Here is a 22,216-nt window from a genome sequence, read left to right on the forward strand (position 1 = left end):
ACAAGGAGTGTCTAGTTGGCAGAAGAGAAGAAGGGACAAAGAAGGGACAAAGTGGGACAAAATAAGGACAGAAGAAAAGGGAAAGGGGACATTAAGGTGAAGCAGTCCTCTAAAGACACAAAAGACAATAATACAAGAAACAACACTTCTATTGCCTCTCCCTCTACGATACGCACTTCCGGTTTGGTTTGGAGCGAGTAGTTGCATTCCGCTTTGCTCCACAGGTAGTATTACAGGTAGTATTACATTTCATTTCATTACAGTACAACAGTTTGATTTGTTTGATCTTAGCTGGCTACATAGCCGTCTTTGTATCCAAGATAATTGTGTAGTCTAGAGTAATTGTCGAGGTTACCTAGCCAGTTAGAGGTTACCTAGCCAGCTACACTTTCAAACAAAGTCAACAACGCAGCCACTGCTAGCTAGCCTATTTCACCAGCCAGCAGTACTATATCATTTTAGTCAATAAGATTTTTTGCAACGTAAGCTTAACTTTCTGAACATTCGAGACGTGTAGTCCACTTGTCATTCCAATCTCCTTTGCATTAGCGTAGCCTCTTCTGTAGCCTGTCAACTATGTGTCTGTCTATCCCTGTTCTCTCCTCTCTGCACAGACCATACAAACGCTTCACACCGCGTGGCCGCTGCTACTCTAACCTGGTGGTCCCAGCGCGCACGACCCACGTGGAGTTCCAGGTCTCAGGCAGCCTCTGGAACTGCCGATCTGCGGCCAACAAGGCAGAGTTCATCTCAGCCTATGCTTCCCTCCAGTCCCTCGACTTCTTGGCACTGACGGAAACATGGATTACCACTGATAACACTGCTACTCCTACTGCTCTCTCCTCGTCTGCCCACGTGTTCTCGCACACCCCGAGAGCTTCTGGTCAGCGGGGTGGTGGCACTGGGATCCTCATCTCTCCCAAGTGGACATTCTCTCTTTCTCCCCTGACCCATCTGTCTATCGCCTCCTTTGAATTCCATGCTGTCACAGTTACCAGCCCTTTCAAGCTTAACATCCTTATCATTTATCGCCCTCCAGGTTCCCTTGGAGAGTTCATCAATGAGCTTGACGCCCTGATAAGTTCCTTTCCTGAGGATGGCTCACCTCTCACAGTTCTGGGTGACTAACCTCCCCACGTCTACCTTTGACTCATTCCTCTCTGCCTCCTTCTTTCCACTCCTCTCCTCTTTTGACCTCACCCTCTCACCTTCCCCCCCTACTCACAAGGCAGGCAATACGCTTGACCTCATCTTTACTAGATGCTGTTCTTCCACTAATCTCATTGCAACTCCCCTCCAAGTCTCCGACCACTACCTTGTATCCTTTTCCCTCTCGCTCTCATCCAACACTTCCCACACTGCCCCTACTCGGATGGTATCGCGCCGTCCCAACCTTCGCTCTCTCTCCCCCGCTACTCTCTCCTCTTCCATCCTATCATCTCTTCCCTCTGCTCAAACCTTCTCCAACCTATCTCCTGATTCTGCCTCCTCAACCCTCCTCTCCTCCCTTTCTGCATCCTTTGACTCTCTATGTCCCCTATCCTCCAGGCCGGCTCGGTCCTCCCCTCCTGCTCCGTGGCTCGACGACTCATTGCGAGCTCACAGAACAGGGCTCCGGGCAGCCGAGCGGAAATGGAGGAAAACTCGCCTCCCTGCGGACCTGGCATCCTTTCACTCCCTCCTCTCTACATTCTCCTCTTCTGTCTCTGCTGCTAAAGCCAATTTCTACCACTCTAAATTCCAAGCATCTGCCTCTAACCCTAGGAAGCTCTTTGCCACCTTCTCCTCCCTCCTGAATCCTCCTCCCCCTCCTCCCCCCTCCTCCCTCTCTGCTGATGACTTCGTCAACCATTTTGAAAAGAAGGTCGACGACATCCGATCCTCGTTTGCTAAGTCAAACGACACCGCTGGTTCTGCTCACACTGCCCTACCCTGTGCTTTGACCTCTTTCTCCCCTCTCTCTCCAGATGAAATCTCGCGTCTTGTGACGGCCGGCCGCCCAACAACCTGCCCGCTTGACCCTATCCCCTCCTCTCTTCTCCAGACCATTTCCGGAGACCTTCTCCCTTACCTCACCTCGCTCATCAACTCATCCTTGACCGCTGGCTACGTCCCTTCCGTCTTCAAGAGAGCGAGAGTTGCACCCCTTCTGAAAAAACCTACACTCGATCCCTCCGATGTCAACAACTACAGACCAGTATCCCTTCTTTCTTTTCTCTCCAAAACTCTTGAACGTGCCGTCCTTGGCCAGCTCTCCTGCTATCTCTCTCAGAATGACCTTCTTGATCCAAATCAGTCAGGTTTCAAGACTAGTCATTCAACTGAGACTGCTCTTCTCTGTGTCACGGAGGCGCTCCGCACTGCTAAAGCTAACTCTCTCTCCTCTGCTCTCATCCTTCTAGACCTATCGGCTGCCTTTGATACTGTGAACCATCAGATCCTCCTCTCCACCCTCTCCGAGCTGGGCATCTCCGGCGCGGCCCACGCTTGGATTGCGTCCTACCTGACAGGTCGCTCCTACCAGGTGGCGTGGCGAGAATCTGTCTCCGCACCACGTGCTCTCACCACTGGTGTCCCCCAGGGCTCTGTTCTAGGCCCTCTCCTATTCTCGCTATACACCAAGTCACTTGGCTCTGTCATATCCTCACATGGTCTCTCCTATCATTGCTATGCAGACGACACACAATTAATCTTCTCCTTTCCCCCCTCTGATAACCAGGTGGTGAATCGCATCTCTGCATGTCTGGCAGACATATCAGTGTGGATGACGGATCACCACCTCAAGCTGAACCTCGGCAAGACGGAGCTGCTCTTCCTCCCGGGGAAGGACTGCCCGTTCCATGATCTCGCCATCACGGTTGACAACTCCATTGTGTCCTCCTCCCAGAGTGCTAAGAACCTTGGCGTGATCCTGGACAACACCCTGTCGTTCTCAACTAACATCAAGGCGGTGACCCGTTCCTGTAGGTTCATGCTCTACAACATTCGCAGAGTACGACCTTGCCTCACGCAGGAAGCGGCGCAGGTCCTAATCCAGGCACTTGTCATCTCCCGTCTGGATTACTGCAACTCGCTGTTGGCTGGGCTCCCTGCCTGTGCCATTAAACCCCTACAACTCATCCAGAACGCCGCAGCCCGTCTGGTGTTCAACTTTCCCAAGTTCTCTCACGTCACCCCGCTCCTCCGCTCTCTCCACTGGCTTCCAGTTGAAGCTCGCATCCGCTACAAGACCATGGTGCTTGCCTACGGAGCTGTGAGGGGAACGGCACCTCCGTACCTTCAGGCTCTGATCAGGCCCTACACCCAAACAAGGGCACTGCGTTCATCCACCTCTGGCCTGCTCGCCTCCCTACCTCTGAGGAAGTACAGTTCCCGCTCAGCCCAGTCAAAACTGTTCGCTGCTCTGGCACCCCAATGGTGGAACAAACTCCCTCACGACGCCAGGTCAGCGGAGTCAATCACCACCTTCCGGAGACACCTGAAACCCCACCTCTTTAAGGAATACCTAGGATAGGATAAAGTAATCCTTCTAACCCCCCCCCCCTTAAAAGAGTTAGATGCACTATTGTAAAGTGGTTGTTCCACTGGATATCATAAGGTGAATGCACCAATTTGTAAGTCGCTCTGGATAAGAGCGTCTGCTAAATGACTTAAATGTAATGTAAATGTAAAATTGAAGACTAACTGTGCTGGTCCTTTATGAACTAGTGTGGTACACTTCTAGAGCTACGGATATAAGGTTTTAGCTGCAAGAGAACGCTTCTGAGATAAATGGGTTAAAAGTCCCTAACCCTCACTGGTTTGAATGGCGTCAGCTATTTTTTTTAAATCTTGTATTCTTTTGAACTATTGACCTTTTAGAGTACATTGGACATTGAACAGAACAAGGCTATGTCAATAACTCAATTTGAACAAAAATGCCGATAGAACCTTATAGTCCCAAGCTCTCGCACTGTTACTGTGTGTGTGTGTGTGTGTGTGTGTGTGTGTGTGTGTGTGTGTGTGTGTGTGTGTGCGTGCATCCGTGTGTATGCTGTGAGGTGTGAGGTGCATTGGGACATTAGGAAGGCTTCAACATAGGTGCCTCAAGAACGCACATATTTACTTTATATAAGAACTATGCAAGAAATACCAGTGGTGTAAAATAACTAAGTACAAACACTTTGAAGTACTACTTAAAGGTAGACTAGAATTGTATGCCACATGCTTCGTAAACAACAGGTGTAGTAGATTTCCGCAACAACTAAGAGCGAAGCACGAGGATAAACTTCTCAGCAGTTTTGGTCCCGTACCTACCACGCTCTAACAGCGTGAAGTGAAACCATGCACATGCGTAGATACTGTGTGTGACCGCGTAAGAGCGAAGTCTTGCATCTCGCTCATCGCAACATCTGTGGTGCTGCTCGTGGCAATGTCATTTAGCTGAGTCTACATTTAAGTAGTTTAAGCTTGGGCGATATTAGGCTTGGGCGATATAACGTTTATACCATATATTTTGACGATATAAGATGTATATATGTCACGCCCTGACCGTAGAGATCTTTTTATTCTCTATGTTTGGATGGTCAGGGTGTGACTCGGGTGGGAAACTCTTTGTTCTTTGTTTCAATGTTTTGGTTCTCAATCAGGGACAGCTGTCTATCATTGTCTCTGATTGGGAATCACACTTAGGCAGCCTTTTTTCCTTTTGTAATTGTGGGTAGTTGTCTTTGTTAGTGGCATTATAGCCTAAGTAAGCTTCACGGTCGTGTCCTAGTTCTTTGTTTTTGTTGGCGACATTTATAAATAAAATAAATGTACGCTCACCATGCTGCACCTTGGTCCGGTCATTTCCGCGGAAGTTTACATACACCTTAGCCAAATACATTTAAACTACGTTTTTCACAATTCCTGACATTTAAACCTAGTAAGAATTCCCTGTCTTAGGTCAGTTAGGATCACCACTTCATTTTAAGAATGTGAAATGTTAGAAGAATAGTAGAGAGAATTATTTATTTCAGGTTTTATTCCTTTCATCACATTCCCAGTGGGTCAGAAATTTACACACACTCAATTAGTATTTGGTAGCATTGCCTTTAAATTGTGTAACTTGGGTCAAACATGTTAGGTAGCCTTCCACAACCTTCCCACAATTAGTTGGGTAAATTTTTGGCCATTCCTCCTGACAGAGCTGGTGTAACCGAGTCAGGTTTATAGGCCTCCTTGCTCGCACACGCTTTTTCAGTTCTGCCCACACTTTCTATGGGATTGAGGTCAGGGCTTTGTGATGGCCACTCCAATACCTTGACTGTGTTGTCCTTAAGCCATTTTGCCACAACTTTGGAAGTATGCTTAGGGTCATTGACCATTTGGAAGACCCATTTGCGACCAAGCTTTAACTTTGACTGATGTCTTGAGATGTTGCTTCAATGTATCCACATATTTTCCCTACCTCATGATGCCATCTATTTTGTGAAGTGCACCAGTCCCTCTTGCAGCAAAGGACCCCCACAACATGATGCTGCCACCGCCGTGCTTCACGGTTGCGATGGTGTTCTTCGGCTTGCAAGCCGCCCCTTTTTCCTCCTAACATAACAATGGTCATTATGGCCAAACAGTTCTATTTTTGTTTCATCAGACCAGAGGACATTTCTCCAAAAAGTATGATTTTTGTCCCCATGTGCAGTTGCAGACTGTAGTCCTGCTTTTTTATGGCGGTTTTGGAGCAGTGGCTTCTTCCTCGTTGAGCGGCCTTTCAGGTTATGTCAATATAGGACTCGATACTTTTGTGCCTGTTTCCTCCAGCATCTTCACAAGGTCCTTTGCTGTTGTTCTGGGATTGATTTGCACTTTTCTCACCAAAGTACGTTCATCTCTAGGATACAGAACGCGTCTCCTTCCTGAGCGGTATGCTGGCTGCCTGGTCCCATGGTGTTTATACTTGCGTACTATTGTTTGTACAGATGAACTTGGTACCTTCAGGCGTTTGGAAATTGCTCCCAAGGATGAACCAGACTTGTGGAGGTCTCCAAGTAAAGAGCCATACTTGAAAATAGGCCTTGAAATACATCCACAGGTACACCTCCAATTGACTCAAATTATGTCAATTAGCCTATCAGAAGCTTCTAAAGCCATGACATCCTTTTCTGGAATTTTCCAAGCTGTTTACAGGCACAGTGACCTTAGTGTAAGTAAACTTCTGACCCACTGGAATTGTGATACAGTGAATTATAAGTGAAATAATCTGTCTGTAAACAATTGTTGGAAAAATTACTTGTGTCATGCCCAAAGTAGATGTCCTAACCGACAAAACTATAGTTTGTTAACAAAACATTTGTGGAGTGGTTGAAAAACAATTTTTAATGACTCCAACCTAAGTGTATGTAAACTTCCGACTTCAACTGTGTAAATATATATATACATACACACACACACACACACACACACACGACCGTTCAAAAGTTTGGGGTCACTTAGACATTTCCATGTTTTTGAAAGAAATGAACATTTTTGGTCCATTAAAATAACATCAAATTAATCAGAAATACAGTGTAGACATTGTTACTGTTGTAAATTACTATCGTAGCTGGAAACGGATGATTTTTAATGGAATATCTACATAGGCGCACAGAGGCCCATTATCAGCAACCATCACTCCTGTGTCCCAATGGCACGTTGTGTTAGCTAATCCATGTTGATCGTTTTAAAAGGCTAATTGATCATTAGAAAACCCTTTTGCAATTATGTTAGCACAGCTGAAAACTGTTGTTCTGATTAAAGAAGCAATAAAACTGGCCGTCTTTAGACTAGTTGCGTATCTGGAGCATCAACATTTGTGGGTTCGATTACAGGCTCAAAATGACCAGAAACAAATTACTTTCTTCTGAAATTCGTCAGTCTATTCTTGTTCTGAGAAATTAAGGCTATTCTATGTGAGAAATTGCCAACAAACTGAAGATCTGGTACAACGCTGTGTACTACTGCCTTCACAGAACAGAGCAAACTGACCAGAATGGAAAGAGGAGTGGGAGGCCCCGGTGCACAACTGAGCAAGACGACAAGTACATTAGAGTGTCTAGTTTGAGAAACAGATGCCTCACAAGTCCTCAACTGGCAGCTTCATTAAATAGTACCCACACCACTGCCTCGCGGGGGCTGCGTGCTACACCACTGCTTATAACTAACTATAAGTTAAGTATAACTAGAAGAAATCTAAGAATTATTTCCAGCTCAAGGCTCCAGCTATGCATTTGGCTTGCTAACTTGCTAGCTAAGTGGCTAGGTGTCAAGATAAAGCTTCTTGGTTACAGCAGAGACATTCAATCCCCTCCTTGATCAAGATCCCTATTACCTAAATTATTTTGTGCGTCAAAAAATATAACAGCGCCCCTTGTGTGCATATTCGGTAATACCGACGGTATGAAAGTCTAGATACCGCCCAACCCTAACTCTCATACACTTTCCCTGACACCACTAAAGTACTTGCTACATTTCAAATGCTCAGGCAGGACAGTAATATGGTCAGTAAAGCACCTATCAAATCACTAAGTTTTGGAGTGAGCCCCTGGCTGTCCGTAAAAAAAAAAAAAAAAAAAAATTGGGCCGCCTGGTTTGCTTAATATAAGGAATTTGATGTATAGCATTTACTTTTTACTTTTAGTATAATAATTGATTGAGCACTTTTCCACCAATGTACTTAAGTACTTATAAAACCAGATACATTTGGACTTTTACGTAAGTAGTATTTTACTGGGTGACTTTCACTTTTAGTTGAGTCACTTTCTATAAAGGTGCACTATGCAGAAATCGCCCTGCCATTTCCTGCTTGCTAAAATTCTAATAGTTAGCCTAATTTCAGTTTGTGACAAAACAAAGAAGTATAGTGTAGAGAGATTGTTAGGATGGTGCCGAAGAGAATGGCTGACGTTTTAAATGCTCCTAACCAACTGTGCTATTTCGTTAGTTTTTTCTGCGTTGTTTGGAACTTATTTTTTACACTTATTTTGTACATAATGTTGCTGCAACCGTCTCTTATGACCTAAAATAACTTCTGGACATCAGAAGAGCGATTACGCACCACGAACTGGAAGAAGCTTTTTCCTTTAACGAGTCCGACGAGAAGGATATACTGCTTTCCCGGGAACAGGCCCAAACCCCCGTCATTTGCATGAAGAAAAGACGAAGGGGGCGCAGATCGGGCTGCCTTCTGGGAATCTGTAGGCGAGCAAGTAAACTCCCACCGCCATCCGTTCTACTGGCTAACATGCAATCACTGGAAAATAAAATTGATGACTTACGATTAAGATTATCCTACCAATGGGACATTAAGAACTGTAATTTCTTGTGTTTAACCGAGCCGCGGCTGAGCGACGACATGAATAATATAGAGCTGGCGGGATTTTCATGCACCGGCAGAACAGAGAAGAAGCTACGTCTGATAAAACGAGGGGTGGGGGTGTGTGTCTTTTTGTCAATAACAGCTGGTGCGCGATGTGTAATATTAAAGAAGTCTCGCGGTATCGCTCGCCTTAGGTAGAGTACCTTATGATTAGCTGAAGACCACAGCATCTACCAAGAGAGTTCTCATGTATATTATTCATAGCCGTCTATTTACCACCACAGACCAATGCTGGCACTAAGACCGCACTCAACCAACTCTATAAGGCCATAAGCAAACAAGAAAATGCTCATCCAGAAGTGGCACTCCTAGTGGCAGGGGTCTTTAATGCAGGAAAACTTAAATCAGGTTTTCAAATTTTTACCAGCATATCACATGTGCAACCAGAGGTAAAAAAAACTCTAGACCACCTTTACTCCACACACAGAGATGCATACAAAGCTCTCCCCCGCCCTCCATTTGGCAAATCTGACCATAATTCTATCCTCCTGAATCCTGCTTACAAGCAAAAACTAAAGCAGGAAGTACCAGTGACTCGCTCAATATGGATGTGGTCAGATGACGCGGATGCTACGCTACAGGACTGTTTTGCTAGCACAGACTGGAATATGTTCCGGTATTCATCCAATGGCATTGAGGAGTATACCACCTCAGTCACTGTCTTCATCAATAAGAGCATCGATGACGTCGTCGTCCCCACAGTGACCGTACGTACATATCCCAACCAGAAGCCATGGATTACAGGCAACATCCACATCGAGTTAAAGACTAGAGCTCCCGAATTCAAGACGCGGGACACTAATCCGGACGCTTATAAGAAATTCTGCTATGCTCTCAGACAAACCATCAAACAAGCAAAGCGTCAATACAGGATTAAGATTGAATCCTACTACACCAGCTCTGACGCTCTTCGGATATGGCAGGGCTTGAAAACTATTACGGACTACAAAGGGAAATCCAGATGCGAGCTTGACCAGACGAGCTAAATGCCTTTTATGCCCACTTTCAGGGAAGCAATACTGAAGCATGCAGAAGAGCACCAGAAGTTCTGGATGACTGTGTGATAACGCTCTCGGTAGCCTATGTGAGCAAGACCTTTAAACAGGTCAACATTCACAAAGCTGCGGGGCCAGACGGATTACCATGACTTGTACTCAAAGTAAGCTCGGAACAACTGGCAAGTGTCTTCACTGACATTTTCAATCTCTCCCTGACCGAGTCTGTAATACCTACATGTTTCAAGCAGACCACCACAGTCCCTGTGCCCAAGGAACTGAAGGTAACCTGCCTAAATGATTACCGTCCCGTAGCACTCACGTCGGTAGCCATGAAGTGCTTTGAAAGGCTGGTCATGGCTTACATCAACAGCATCATCCCGGATACCCTAGACCCACTCCAATTCGCCTACTGCCCCAACAGATCCACAGATGACGCAATCTCAATCGCACTCCACACTGAACTTTCCCACCTGGACAAAAGGAACACCTAAGCTAAGGACCCTGGGACTAAACACCTCCTTCTGCAACTGGATCCTCGGCATCTGACCGTAAGGTGCTACAGAGGGTAGTGCGTACGATCCAGTACATCACTGGAGCCAAGCTTCCTGTCATCCTGGACATACATAATAGCCTGTGTCAGAGGAAAACCCATAAAATTGCCAGAGACTCCAGTCACCCAAGTCATAGACTGTTTTCTCTGCTACCGCACGGCAAGCAGTTGCGGAGCACCAAGTCTAGAAACAAAAGGCTCCTTAACACCTTCTACCCCAAGCCATAAGACTGCTGAACAATTAATAAAATGGCCACCGGACTACTTATATTGACGACCCCCCCCCCCCCAACCATTTGTTTTGTACACTGCTGCTACTCGCTGTTTATTATCTATGCATAGTCACTCTACCCCTACTTACATGTACAAATTACCTCAACTAACCTGTACCCCCACACACTGACTTCGGTCCTCCTGTAAATAGCCTCGTTATTGTTATTTTATTGTATTACTTTTTATAATTTTTTACTTTAGTTTATTTGGTAAATATTTTCTTAACTCTGAACTGCACTGTTGGTTAAGGGCTTGTAAGCATTTCACGGTAAGGTCTACACTTGTTGATTTTGGCACATGTGACAAATAAAGTTTGACTTGATTTGAGAATCATTGTACCATCTAAACCGCTATAAAATATATTTTCCATAACCCAAAATATTGTATTTCCAGCTGTTTGAAGCTGGTGTTCAAAACCAAAAGTAAAAGACGTAAAAATTTAACTTTAGAACGGGAAGCACAGAAGTAACACACATAGAACAGATCTACCACTTCTTAGACTTGCTTTCAATGAGAAAGAAATGTGAGTTACAGATCTGTCAATGTCAATTTTCTCAGGTCGCCCGAAGTTACATATTGCAGCTTTAAGGTGTATTTACTTTTACTCAAGTATGAACATTTTGAACGTTTTCCACCACTACGAAATGCAACAATGCTGGCAGCCGAGTGCATGTGGAGGAATTTAGTGGAAAATATAATGCGTGAGCTCATTGTGTCAACGTGGGAGAGATAGTGTTTGCTCCACTCAGAGCAGATACTGCCTGGACCATTATTGTTCGCTATATGGTCAACATCAAGTCTCTGGAGAGAATGGCTACTGCCTACAGAGAATAGTGCAAATGTTGTAGTCAAAGCTGATGTGTTACGGTAAGTTCTTTAATACGATGACGGTTGTTATCAAAATGTTCCACTTCAGGCACTCACAATACAAAACTACGTTTTTTTATGTTAGATCACACATTACAGGCCGTATAGGAAATTCATCAATTCTTAATAAAAACAAGATAAATGCTTCACAAATCATTAACAAGCATAGTCATTACATAAAAGGTAATTACTTCCATTCATTTATTAATGATTTCTAAAGAATCTACATAGGTCTTACGAGGAGTTTATGAAGTTTGGTTAAAGTGGCACCCAATGTTGGACTCAACATCCGACACCCTTCCTACAACCAACCACAGGTTTTCTGAAAGCGTCATCCTATTTGTTTGCTTGTTGTTGTTTTTCTCTTTGGTCTGCCTTGTCAAATGGCTATAAATCACTGTGCTTTTGGCTTTGTCTGAAGGCAGATAAATGTGGAGGCATCATGGAGGCCTTCTGGACCTGCTATAAGATTGAAGCTGTCAGCACTTAATGCAAATCTCCCTGCCTGAGCCCCGCCTCCTCAGCCCCAGCCTCCTCAGCCGCAGCCTCCTCAGCCCCAGCCTCCTCAGCCCCAGCCTCCTCAGCCCCAGCCTCCTCAGCCCCAGCCTCCTCAGCCCCAGCCTCCTCAGCCCCAGCCTCCTCAATCCAGCCTCCTCAATCCAGCCTCCTCAACCCAGCCTCCTCAACCCAGCCTCCTCAACCCAGCCTCCTCAACCCAGCCTCCTCAACCCAGCCTCCTCAACCCAGCCCTGCTTCCTCAGTGCTGTTTCAACCCTGTCTGAGCCCTGCCTCCTCAGTGCTGTTTCAACCCTGGCTGAGCCCTGCCTTAACCCTGCCTCAGTCTCAAAGCTCTGACAACCACTCTCTGCTCTGGGGAGGCTTTCCTGCCTGCTGGGGGAGACAGTGGAAATTCCCCAAATGTGTACCGATTTGTGATTGTCTGACAAAAACATGCAACACTAGGCTCGTCCTGACGAGGCCTGGAGTGCAAAGTGTGCTTCCAGTTCCTACGAGTGATTCCACTGCTTGGCTGCCTTCCACAGTGAAGCCTCAATCGAATAAAGCATGCATGTGTACTCCCTCAAACAGAAAAATATCTCTCTCTAAACATACCGTTTCCATTTCAATGATTGCTACAGCATTACCAAAAGCCTTTATTCTTATCTTTCTGAGAAAACTTGTAATAAAAAGTATAGCCTGTAATATATCATTCAAATCCCTATGTCTACAGATATGCAGCCAAACATAACTTACCTGCAAATGCTGAGCAGGAGAATGCCAGAAGCAACAGGGGTAGAATGGGTCTGTCTGCCATCAGAGTATTGTAGTCGTACTGTAGTAGTACTGGCCTACAGCTTCTCCAGAAGAGGACAGGATGTGATCACTGGCCGGCCTTCCCTTCCTCCTGGTTCTTCACAAGGACAACTCTTCTTTCACCTCACAGTCCGTCAGTAGAGAGAAACCTCACAGAAGCTCCCGCTGCAAAGTGAATGAGATGAAGTAGAGAGTTAGACAGAAATGTGGTGCATAACCGTTCAGCATGGCCAGAGTAGAGTCAAAGAGTGTGTGTCTCAAATGGCATGCTATTCCCTGCATAGTGCACTACTTTTGACCATACCCCTATTGGCCCAGATCAAAAGTAAAGCACTATATAGGGTGCCATTTGGGATGCAGAGTGGTAAGTAACAGAAGGGGCATTAGGATCTAGTTCCCTGTTGGACTGATGAGAAGAGACGTGAGAGAGGGGAGAAAGAGGGAAGACAGCGGCCCGGAGACCAGGAGGATTAATCTCATAGGGATATTTAGACGTCATGTGAGTTCTTAAGGTCCCTGTTTTTGGTACCCATACCGGCCACCCACCTACCCCACCATCGCCCATGCCCGGTCAGTCAAAGAGGGGTGTCTGAGGGTCGAGGAATTGCTGGGTGGCTGGTGGGTGTGAAAACCCTGTTTTCTGAACATGGTATGGGGGGGGATTTCACACAGTTTAATTGAGATCGTTGGGAAAGACTGGATCCTCCACCGGGGTCTTGGCTAAACTGCTTAGCGGTGGTGGGGTTGACCGTGCTGCTAATCAGCATGACCATGGCTGAACTTGACAGGGCTAACTAAGCTCACATACTGCTAGCCCACCCTCTCTAATAGGGCTAAGGACCATAACATCCTTATGGTCTCAATTCATTCAATTGCTATTGTTCCTCATATTAACACAATAACAATAAGTGCTCTCAAATTAATGAATGGATAATTCAATGGATCATATATGTCCTGATAAAACAGAATAATATTAATAAAAAACGTGTCTTTTTACCATTATATTTAATTAAATGCTTCTGTATTGTAGTTCTAAACCACAGATTCTCAACATTTTGCAACTCAAAGCTTTGATATGTCAAAAACGGTAACAACAATGCAACAACTATCATGTGTCATCCACATTAAATCAGTCTTTTAAAAAAAACATTTTCAGAAACACAAAGGCATTGGAATTCGACTGGTGGTCTAGTCTGTCTGTGTCTTAGCCAAATGCTCTCGGTGTCCATTTGTTTGCATGCCAAAGATACAGTATGTATGGCTTGACAACTATAGAAAAGTTGGCTACAGCATATAAGGTAGGGGACCAGCTAGATCAAAAATATGCTTTGAATGTAATTTATCCTGGCTATTTTTCAACATGGTGACAGGCCTTGTTATTATTCAGTTATATTTGGGTGAAACTGTTTGTTCGTTTTTTTTCTCCAAACAGACTATGAGCAGATTGAACTTTTTCTCTTCTAAAAGTAATATGTTGAAATATTTTGTAAAATAATAAGTGAACAATAAGCCTGCCTCAGTATCACAACATCAGTCAAAAAAGGGAAAAACCTTTTTCATAGCTCATTGACTTGTTAGGATTACCTTATAAAAGCAGTGGATTCTCTGAACAATAGAGCAATAATGCAGCACACACAGGAATGTAACACTGCAGTAAAGCCCTTCAGATTAGGACCCCAGTGCAGAGTCCTGACAGGCCAGAGGCCAGCCCCAGTGGTTTCCTCTCTCTGTAGAGCCAACACAGACTTAATTCATGCATTGTGCTCTGTATTTCTCTACTCTGTATGTACTGTCTGCCTTATCACGTAATGATCTGATGTGTCAACGTCAGAATCTTATTAAAATGTTCATGTTTGTTCCCCTTAGACTTACCTGCCAACCCACCTCAAAGCAACATGAGTTCAGAATCTATCCTATAGAAAATGTAATAGTTGGGCCAGTGGCCAGCAGCGCTCATGGACCATGGCGGCCGTCGGTTGTTAACAAGTCTGGTGTAAGAAGACATGCTGGTCATCTGGTGTGACCGCCCGGCCACTGATGAGATCCGAGTGAGAGAGATGTGGTCATGTCACAGATGGAGCATCTCTTTCTTTTTCCGACTTCACACACACCTCTTCACCTTTCCACAGCAGCAGAGTGCATGGGAGGAGAGCTGTACGGACGGACGGAAGCCTAAGGTGCACCGCTGTGCTCCACAGTGCAAACAGCGGCTGGGACAAAAGGGCCTTTCAGACCCTGGCGGCTGCGTGGGCTGGGAAGTCATTTTGGAGGATCACGACAAATATTACACTTCCAGCTCGCCGGGCGCGGCTAGTGCCTTCTTTTGACTTGTGGGCCCCTTTCCCAACGCCCCTCTTCCCCCTTCATGTGGAGGTAAACTGTGTCCCTCCATTCTCCTCTCTAGGACAAAGACCATATCAAAGGGAAAGTAGATGACAAAATATTATTCACACAGCATTGAGGCCAGGGCTGAACTGTTTTGCGACACCACAGAGCACAGAGTGGCCTAGGGCAAGAAGAGCGAAACAAGAGAAAGTGCTGAGAAAGATAAACGGACTGAAGGGTTTTCGCTTGCTCCCAGAGATCAGATTGATGGTTGTGACAGTTGGTTCAGCAGCACTTTCATTATGCCTAATTGTTGCCAGAGGAAAAAAAGCACTGGCCCAGCCTATTGTGAAAGAGTCAAGTCAACCATTCTATTGGTTGATTGCATTGGTCTGGACTCTGGATTCAAACCGACGCGAGAAATTGACAGACTTTTTGTTGCCGTAACAGTAGGATCACCTCATGTGACTTCTCTTTAAACTTCAGCCGTCCGTCCAAACAGAGCTTCCATTTCACTCCAAGCTGCTCTGGAAAACACATTAGAAACACTGCAGACCCCAGACTGAACATAATAAGTAGCTATGAAGTAATCTACACTCTTGCGGCATCAGAGGCAGCATATATGCCACAAGGTTTCCGAAACAGGCAGAGTTGTTTACATAAACAAACTAAGATGAACGAACGAACGTACTACTACGATCTAGGATCAGCCAAGCCTGTCCATGTAATCGTATTCGTTGTGATCTAAAAGGCTAAACTGATCCTAGATCAGCACTCCTACTCTGAGACGCTTGAAACATATGGCCCTTGGTCACATCTAGGCCTAATGCAAAAAATGATACTAAAACAGTTTGCGTTTTAGGCATCCTTAGTAGGCAGACCATGAATCAACGGTGTGATAGGAGGGACTTACATTAACAGCCCTATCTAACAAAGGAGGGAAAAGGCTGTGTAATGAAGGATGTCCATTGAGAGTCGCAAACCACCCAGAGACCAGTTACTTGCATGCTCGGCCACTCTTATGCCGGATCAAGCATAAATCACCTATTAAATACGGCTAGTGTGTCTGAATGAGCGTCTCCAACCACCTCATCTCAGTTCATTAGTCCATCTGGATAACGACCCCTCCAGAAAATGAACTACGTTTCTGCACTAGGACACTGAGAAGTTTCATAACCAAAAATGACAATCATTTGTCTGCTGTCATTTCACTACTTCACTGATTGAAGTAGGCTGGCTGGTTCTTCAAACTAAACAAAGTTCAGTTTCTCACTTGCGTAAGACACCGATGATGCAGACTAGAGTAACTCCACTTGTTTATAATAGAAAATGTGGTTGTTCAGAAGAGACCAATCTTCCCTCCCCACATCCCCTCTTGTGGAAGTGCAATGCCAAGTGTCAATGCAAGGATACACTAGGGACGTAAGTCGTGATGCATGTGTGAGTGTGTGTGTGACCGGGACTGACCAGCTGCACACTCTCCCCATCCATCTGTGTACTATTTACTATGCCTATGACCCCTGAGTGAGTGAACCCACATGCAACACACATATACACACACATACAGCCGGACCTTCCGCTCATACACTGAACGTCGTCAGTATTTGTGATGGGGGAGGGGGGGGGGGTCGATATTTACATAATCGGGATATTATTTTTGACAATATATTGTATCATTTTGACAAAATCGCAATATTATTTTTGTGCTAGTTGGCTGTACCTGAACCAAAACTCCAGTATTCTTCCTTCATAGCCTGTTCTTCATCTTGCATGTTTGTTTTTTTTTTAAATAGGGAGACAATTTGTTTTCAGCTATTTTATTCCATGACTGATCGTAACTCGTTTTCTCATGGCTCTCTCTTATCCCCCCGCAGAAGACATATGGTGAGCAATATGTTTGGAACATCGAATCGCAATAAAATCATAGTATCGAATCTCAATACATATGGAATCGTGAGAATCGCAATACATATCGTATCATCACTTAAGTATCATGATAATAGAATATTGCGAGGTCCATGGCAATTCCCGGCACGAGACAGTATTTGTGATCTATAAGAGTGAGTCACAACTGAGTACATACACACAAGCACCAACAAGCACATATTCCAGGAATTTTCCCTGGCCCTGCTTTTCTCTCTCTCTGAGTCAGTTCAGTTATTCACTGATATAGAGACCGAGGGCATACTTTGTTATCAGGCATGGCCTCACCTTGTGTGTTTTCATCACCTCACCTAAGGCATGAGTCACAGGTCTCTCACCCGTCTTCATACTTCTGACTCCATGGAATAGGTACAAGCCCTTACCTCAGCTATCATACATAGCTATCAAACACAGGTAAAAGCTAAGCTATCAAAAATATAGCATTCAAACATTGGCACAACACTATAGTTGCTATCAAACATAAGTATGTCTCATTATACAGTACAATGGGCTTAGCTTCACCTGATTAACACAGTCTATCATGCTCCAGACTCTACCTACCATGCCCTTCAGAGCTGCACAATAATAATCCTCCTCGAAACTCCCTAAAGCAAGTCTTTAGAAAGCAATTAAATAAGCTTTCTGACACAGAGCTCAATTAAGACTTTTCCCATATCAGATGTACTACATCTCGGATATTATTTCATCATAACAAGGGAAACAGTTACTGTATGTCCACTTTCATCAAGTCAATAACATTATTATGATGCATAAACGGGTTTCTGAAAACGGCTCCTAAAATGACAAAATCAGCATTAGTTCGTGAGAACTCAAACTAAAGGAAGATACTGTACATGCATACTGCAAACGTACCAATCGTTACTGTAAATCCATTCACATCCTATCGGAAGTAAGTTTGTATCATACATTGCTTTCACATCAGTGAGGTCACACTGGAACACAACTTGTTGAAGGCAGGGATACACAACAAAATAACACAGAAGATTGATGTTCAGCACGAAGATGCTATATGTTTATGGCAGGTCAGTAGTGTAACTTTGAACTTAATTCCCAACAGTGATCCTCTGACCTTGTTGTCTAAATCAAAGGTTGCACAAATAAATACCCTAGTCTAATACTAATGTAACCTAATATCATAAAGCCTGCAGTACTATGTTTGATTTAGTTATAGACAGTTATAAACCATTAATTGCATATTTGAAGCAACAATGATGACATCAATTGAGAGGGGATAGGTAGCTGTAGGTGTGTGGAAAGACCATGCAACTGCCATGTGTGGTTGGTTTTGAGAGCATGTTTCAATATACTCAAAATGTTATGTTTGCAAATAGCTGTTGGGACAGTTGTTTAGCCATGACAGCATTGGAAGTCATACATGTAGATACGAGGAAAAACACCCATAATGCTGAATTTCATGTGTGAATTCGTCGGAAGAACATTTTGCGCAGCACTGTGCCGTGTTATCAAATAAACAATCAAAACAAAAGCCAAAGCACTTTTTGGTTTGCGAATGTGTAACACGGTCGACAACAAATTTAACTTGCAAACATACTGTCCATCAAACAACATCAGACATAAAACGTGCCGTATTTTGTATCCAGTGAGGATTTGTGAGCCGCGGACATACTACTTATTTGCTTCAGAGTCAGAGTTGTGTACATTATAAAAATGATTTTCATAAAACAATGTACTATGTAGGCTTAACGTAATTCTTTATTTTTCTTGCTATACGCTAGCATAACAGGTTGGAAAAAGTGTAAAACTTCTGACGTAGCCTACCATGCAGAATCTCCAGAAATGTCAAAGTAAACTTTCTTGGAAGTTGTAGCTTGCCTTCCAGCGGTTCGAATGGATGCGAAATGTATCTTTTCCTTTCCTTTGAAAAACATAAAAACACAACCGCGTCCTTGGAAAACAACGTTAGTTGTCAGGTTACAGAATTTGCCAAGTTTATGGATAGTGAGTCCACTACTATCGCTTAAAAGTTTGAAATAGGCTACCTATCCCCCTTTTCACTAAGAACTTCATTTTGGGGGTGGGTCTTGTGATAGGAGGAGGGTGCAAGGTAGACTAGCTACATCAATCAAGAGATTAATGCTGTCATTGGAGACGAGCAGACAGTTGCGGCCCTGCTGTCATTCAAGTGTAAGTATAATTATGGTAAAAACAGATTGCACATTATGGCATTAGACACACACAATATAGGCTAATATAACTATCTAATTCATAACAGATTATTGTTATTATGGGGATTTAAAATGAAGTTAAGGGGATGTCAGGGGAAGTTAAAATATGACATTAATTATTCATATTAAAGGCCAATGTTGGTACTCTTCAAGCAGCATTTTCCAATGTTGTTTTTTTTTAGTTGAGAAAACCATGACCAATCAAGTTGGAGCTATGGCGTTATATTGATGCCACATCTAACACGAGTGAAGGCTGGTTCGTGCGCGTGAATCTTCTAACTCATTCGATTGCACGTTACGTTGCAGACTTGTATCCTCTAAATCGTGAGAGGAAAACAATATGTGCATGTCTGTAGGCATTCACCTGCACAAGCACAAAATGTTTCAACGCATGCACAAATTAAAAATTATACACATTCGGACACGCGAATTGCTAACTCTGCGTGCGCACAAAACATATTTGAGCACATGCACGAAACTGGTTCTCCTTGCGCTCAACTGCTTGTCTACACACCCCGTTCAGCCAATCAGGTAACAATTGTATTGCCAAAAAAACATTGGCTAGAGTAGTGGAGTGCTGATAAGGGAACGCATCAGACTGGGCATCAGAAATCTAAGGCTGTCTAAAGATATGCCAGAAGTATTCTCTCTCCCATCAAGGTCTTGTTCCTTGGTTTTCTCTATTCATGCCATTGACGTAACGGCTACATGTTTATTACGTGACTCTTTTGTTAGCCTCGAATGGTCAAGAAAATAGGAAAACAATTGAATATGTAGAAAAAATACAAATGTAGATTTCTGCAAGGGAGCTATATTTAACGTTAAAAAAAGTTGAATCGTAAAATGTTCCATGTGCTCTCCGCCTCCCAGAGAGTTATCATCTGGCATGTCTATGTAACTATCTAGTTCGCTGTGCGTGCTAGTTAACGTTTCAATCAGTGACGTCACTCGGCCTGAGACCTCAATGTAGTTGTTTGCCATGCACTGCAAAGGCTGCAGGTTTTGTGGAGTGGTGTTCCTGGTTGAAGCCCAAATTGGGGCGAGGAGAGGGACGGAAGGAAGCAAGTCTGCGTGTTTATTTTTGGTTTTATTATCATTGTGGGAACCAAAAGTCCTCAGAATGATAGTAAAACAGGGCACATTTTGATAAGTGGGGACATTTTGCAGGGCCCCACAAGGCAACGCTATTTTAGGTTTAGAGTTCAAATTAGGGTGAGGGGCTAGTTTTAAAGAAAATTGTTTTTTGAATGGGAATCATTTGTTTGGTCCCCACAAGGATAGTCAAACAAACATGTGTGTCTGTGTTAGAGAGGATATTGATATTATTTCCTGCATATATGTACCTACCTCGACATCTCTGAACAAACAGACATCACAGCAAAACATCTCTCCACAGAGAGGTAAATGCTATACGGAAGGGTACAACACAAATTTCAGTGGATTTCAGTGGAGTGGATTTGCCACTAATTAGCCGGCACCTGTGACGGGAGGGGAGGAAACTTTGTTATGGAACACCTTGATACCTTCACGGCAACACTGATGTGCCGCTTCTGAGAGTTGACAAGCTAACGCTCAAAGGGCTAAAATCATTTTACATCTCATACATATGTATGATGAAGGTGAAAGGCCTGCATGTATTTTATGTTTATTTGGGTTTAGGGTAGGCCCGACATCTCAGACAGGGAGAAAAAAAATTATGAATAAGAAAATAAAAATAACATGATATCTTTGAATTTCTGTGAAGTAAAAGTAGTACTATAGTTAGTATAGTATGCTATCCTATAGTTAGTAGCCTACTTGTCAGGTCAGTGAAAAGGAAAAAAAGTAACATTGAGAATTGGCTAAAAAGAGGAAAGGAGCTGGGGTGTACTTTGTATGAAAAATTCATTCTTCACATTTTAATATAAACCCGAAGAGTAAGGAAAAAATACATTTGGCTTCGATTTTGACAAAACCGTTGCAGATGCAAGGTCATAACTTCAAACCACACTATTTTATCGTGAGCCAGCCAAGTGATGTGCCTTTGGCATATTTGGCTCTACTCTGTTAACTTGTTGTTCATTTACTAAGCACAGTTTGTCACAGGAACCATTTCTCACATATGAGCAATGATCTCTGTGGAATGTGGTGTATAACCACTGACCTCTGTCTCACGAAGAGTGATAATGCTTTTTACCTGAGGTATGAATGAGCGAACATGCAAAGGCATCATAAGATGCCCATTGGACAATAGCTCATAGTTTGAATAGAGTGAAAAAGTCAAGGACTAGCCAACAGAATGGCACAGCATGTTCATCTTGTGCAGAGAAAGAAAATCCCAATATAATGAGACTCTTGATTGTTGATATATATATATATCATATTTTAATCAAACAATTCATGGAAAATAACAGCATATTAAATGCATGGTCATGACGTCTTCATGATAACCTATTTTGGGGAATTAGTTGGTCCTAGAATGTCAGAATTATTTGTAAAACATAATACTGCCCTCCTGTGGCTGTTTGCAAACAGCACTCCTCCTGATTCCTATGAAGATGCAGGCCAACAAATATTTCCTTTTCCTCACCCTTCTATTGTCAGCACTGTATTGTCAGACAAATGCTAATGTATTTGTGGTTCATCATGGCACTATTTGTAAGTTTGAAGAAGTATTGTCTGTGTTTAAAATAGACACAAAGCAACTCTGCCAAATGAACATTAATTATATTTCGATTTCCTATGGCTGCATTTACACAGGCAGCCCAATTCTGATATTTTTTCCACTAATTGGTCTTTTGACCAATCACATCAGATCTTTTTCAGAGCTGATCTGATTGGTCAAAAGTAAAAAAATATCAGATTTGGGCTGCCTGTGTAAACGCAGCCTAAGAAACGCCATCTGCATGTTGAGCGCAGTTCAAAATCAAATGCAATTTTATTGGTCACATTTACGTGTTTAGCAGAGGTTATTGCGAGTGTAGCTAAATGCTTGTGTTTCTAGCTCTGACAGTGCAGTAATATATAACAAGTAATATCTAACAATTTCACAACACACACAAATCTAAGTAAAGTAATTAAGAACATATAAATATATGAACGAGCAATGTCAGAGCGGCATAGACTAAGATACAGTAGAATAGAATACAGTATATACATATGAAATGAGTAATAGAAAATATGTAAATATTTTTAAAGTGACTAGTGTTCCATTTATTAAAGTGGCCAGTGATTTCAAGTCTATGTATATAGGCAGCAGACTCTAATGTGCTAGTGATGGCTATTTAACAGTCTGATGGCCTTGAGACAGAAGCTGTTTTTCAGTCACTCTGTCCCAGCTTTGATGCACCTGTTCTGACCTCACCTTCTGGATGATAGCGGGGTGAGCAGGCAGTGGCTCGGG

The 22,216-nt window shown here is 43.5% G+C and overlaps 1 protein-coding gene across 1 annotated transcript in view; it reads right to left on the bottom strand.

The window, feature by feature from the left end:
- Positions 1 to 18,670, bottom strand: part of LOC139578624 (transforming growth factor beta receptor type 3-like) — a 142,840-nt gene extending 124,170 nt beyond the window's left edge. The window contains exons 1-2 of the mRNA XM_071406471.1: positions 18,428 to 18,670; positions 12,320 to 12,544 (exon numbers count right to left, since the gene is read on the bottom strand). Coding sequence (XP_071262572.1) covers positions 12,320 to 12,380 — 61 coding nt within the window. The 5' untranslated portion in view covers positions 12,381 to 12,544; positions 18,428 to 18,670. The remainder of the gene's footprint in view (positions 1 to 12,319; positions 12,545 to 18,427) is intronic.
- Positions 18,671 to 22,216: the final 3,546 nt, after the last annotated feature.

The sequence above is a fragment of the Salvelinus alpinus genome, chromosome 6 (assembly GCF_045679555.1).
Source record: "Salvelinus alpinus chromosome 6, SLU_Salpinus.1, whole genome shotgun sequence".
In the NCBI taxonomy this organism is placed as follows: domain Eukaryota; kingdom Metazoa; phylum Chordata; class Actinopteri; order Salmoniformes; family Salmonidae; genus Salvelinus; species Salvelinus alpinus.